General features: G+C 36.8%; 1 protein-coding gene across 1 annotated transcript in view; it reads left to right on the top strand.

The window, feature by feature from the left end:
- Positions 1-891, top strand: part of St7l (suppression of tumorigenicity 7 like) — a 66,707-nt gene extending 65,816 nt beyond the window's left edge. The window contains exon 14 of the mRNA XM_051165840.1: positions 289-891. Within this exon, the coding sequence (XP_051021797.1) occupies positions 289-467 (179 nt within the window). The 3' untranslated portion in view covers positions 468-891. The remainder of the gene's footprint in view (positions 1-288) is intronic.
- Positions 892-2,297: the final 1,406 nt, after the last annotated feature.

Raw genomic sequence — 2,297 nt, forward strand, 5'->3', positions numbered from 1 at the left:
ACAACTCCATAGCAACTTCTACAGGGTTTAGTGCACAGCTAATAAGTGACAAAGCTCTTTTTCAAAACCAGCCCAGCATGACTTTCTAGTCCATGTTTTTTCCCACGGTGCCATCCAGTTCCCCGACCCCAGCACAGTCAGTACACTGAGTAGCTTTCTCTTTGTTCTTTTTTTTTTTTTTTAATTATTTTTAATTACGTTTTTAATTTTCAAAGCTAAATTAATTTTAAAATATTAATACTGGTTTATGCTGAAATAAAACTCAGTCTTACCTTTTTTCCCTTGCAGCCTTTCATCATGTTTCTGTTTATCCAAAGAAGGAGCTTCCTTTTTTCATCCACTTTACAGCAGGACTCTGTTCTTCTACAGCAATGATAGCCTTTCTCACTCACCAATTTCCTGAAGTCATGGGTGTTTTTGCAAAAGCTGTGAGTATGATCTCAAGGACTTGTGTGGAGTATTTATGAACCACCGCAGGAAAGCATCTGTGACCTGTCTGTGCTAACCCTCGTGAGCTGTGAAAGACACTTGGAAACAGCAAGAACTGATTTGTAAACCTTCTACCATAAATATGTCAAACATGAGTTCTGGTGATGTGAACTTACTTCTGTTGCTTAAAAGTTTAAGAGTACAATGCTATAACATTATAAAGTTGGCCTTTGTGATTTCTTCTGGTGATTAATACAGCATTCCTTACCAACTAAAGAATGATATGATTGGTCTTTATCATTAGTATATTTTCTTTGATATTTAAAAACTACTCATTTTGTGAACAACCCTTTTTATTTTTCCATTTAAATGAAGTAATGAGTTCAAAATATTTACTGATTTTAACTCAAGAGTAAAACCATGGTGGAGAATAAGTACATAAAAGGCAGAGGTAGGACATTTGCCCTGTGCATGGAATGTGCTTCTTGGTTCAAAGGCTTTCCTAGTTTTTGTATCTGCATTCTTTTATTGACTTTTTGTGGTCTTAAGTATAAAACTATGTGTCAACCTTTATTTTAATTTGAACTATTTAATTTTGAACTACTTCTCAATTTCCTGACTGAGGACTGGTATTCTTTCTTTTTTCTTTCTTTCTTTCTATCTATCTATCTATCTAATTTATTTTGAGATAGGGCTTCTGTATAGTCCTGGCTGTCCTGGAACTCACACTGTAGACCAGGCTGGCCTCGAACTCAGGAATCCACCTGCCTCTGCCTCCCAAGTGCTGAGGTTAATGGTGTGCTTCATCACAGCCTGACTGAGAACTGATATTTAAAATGGTATCCATGTTCATTCCTCTATATAAGTATTATTAATTCATGTCATCAAAAATAACTTTCCCTTAATAATTGTTTTATTTTTAAAAATGTGTACATGTCTTGTGGGTTGGCAAGATGGTTCAAGAGGTAAAGTACTTATTGCTAAGTCTAATCTAAGCAATCTAAGTAAGGACCCTTATAAAGGTGGGAGAGAACCAAGTCTACAAAGCTGTCCTTTGACTTTTACACACATACCATGTCCCCTGCATCATGCAAACGTAACAATAATAAATTAAACATAAGCAAATAAATAAAAATGCATATCCCTTTTACACACTAGCATCTTTACCAGGTAATGGGTTAAAACCCCAAAGAAAGGGTGGCTTTGTTAGATTCCCAAACATAAAGCATGTGCTGAGAGCCATAGAAGAGCCAACGTACTCAGTAGTATATTTTCTATATTTATGTGAATAATAGAAATATTATATGTATATTTCTATACTTATTTATTCCATTATAACTCCTTGTTTTTCTCATAGTTTGTTTCCTTGCCATAAGAATAGTTTATTTTGAGCCAGGCAGTGGTAGTGTATGCCTTTAATCCCACGCCTTAGGAGGCAGAGGCAGGTGGATCTCTCTACAGAGTGAGTTCCAGGACAGCCACGGCTACATACCTGAGAAACCCTGTCTCAGAAAAACAAAAACAAAAATCAAAACAAAACAACCCCCTCCAAAAAACAGTTTATTTTGTGTGCTATGGATTAGTTATCTTTTATGGCATCCGTGCTCTGAACACTGCTTCGCCTTTTCCTTGAAGGTCAACTGTATAATGTGTTAAGGTGACACTGGCTCTAGGCCTAGGAGTCTGAATATGAATTTGATTTTGAATCAGGCTCCAAGACAAATGGCTTCCAACTGCTTCTCAGGGAGTATAGATACGTGGGTTGCAGACTGACTACTCCATTTCCTCTTAATGTAGAAAGGAAGCTTAGTGATGACTTTTACTGTTGCCTGCCGTGGTGCTGATGGGGAAGGAGTGCCTCTCAAACT

This window comes from Acomys russatus, chromosome 23 (assembly GCF_903995435.1).
Source record: "Acomys russatus chromosome 23, mAcoRus1.1, whole genome shotgun sequence".
Lineage (NCBI taxonomy): Eukaryota > Metazoa > Chordata > Mammalia > Rodentia > Muridae > Acomys > Acomys russatus.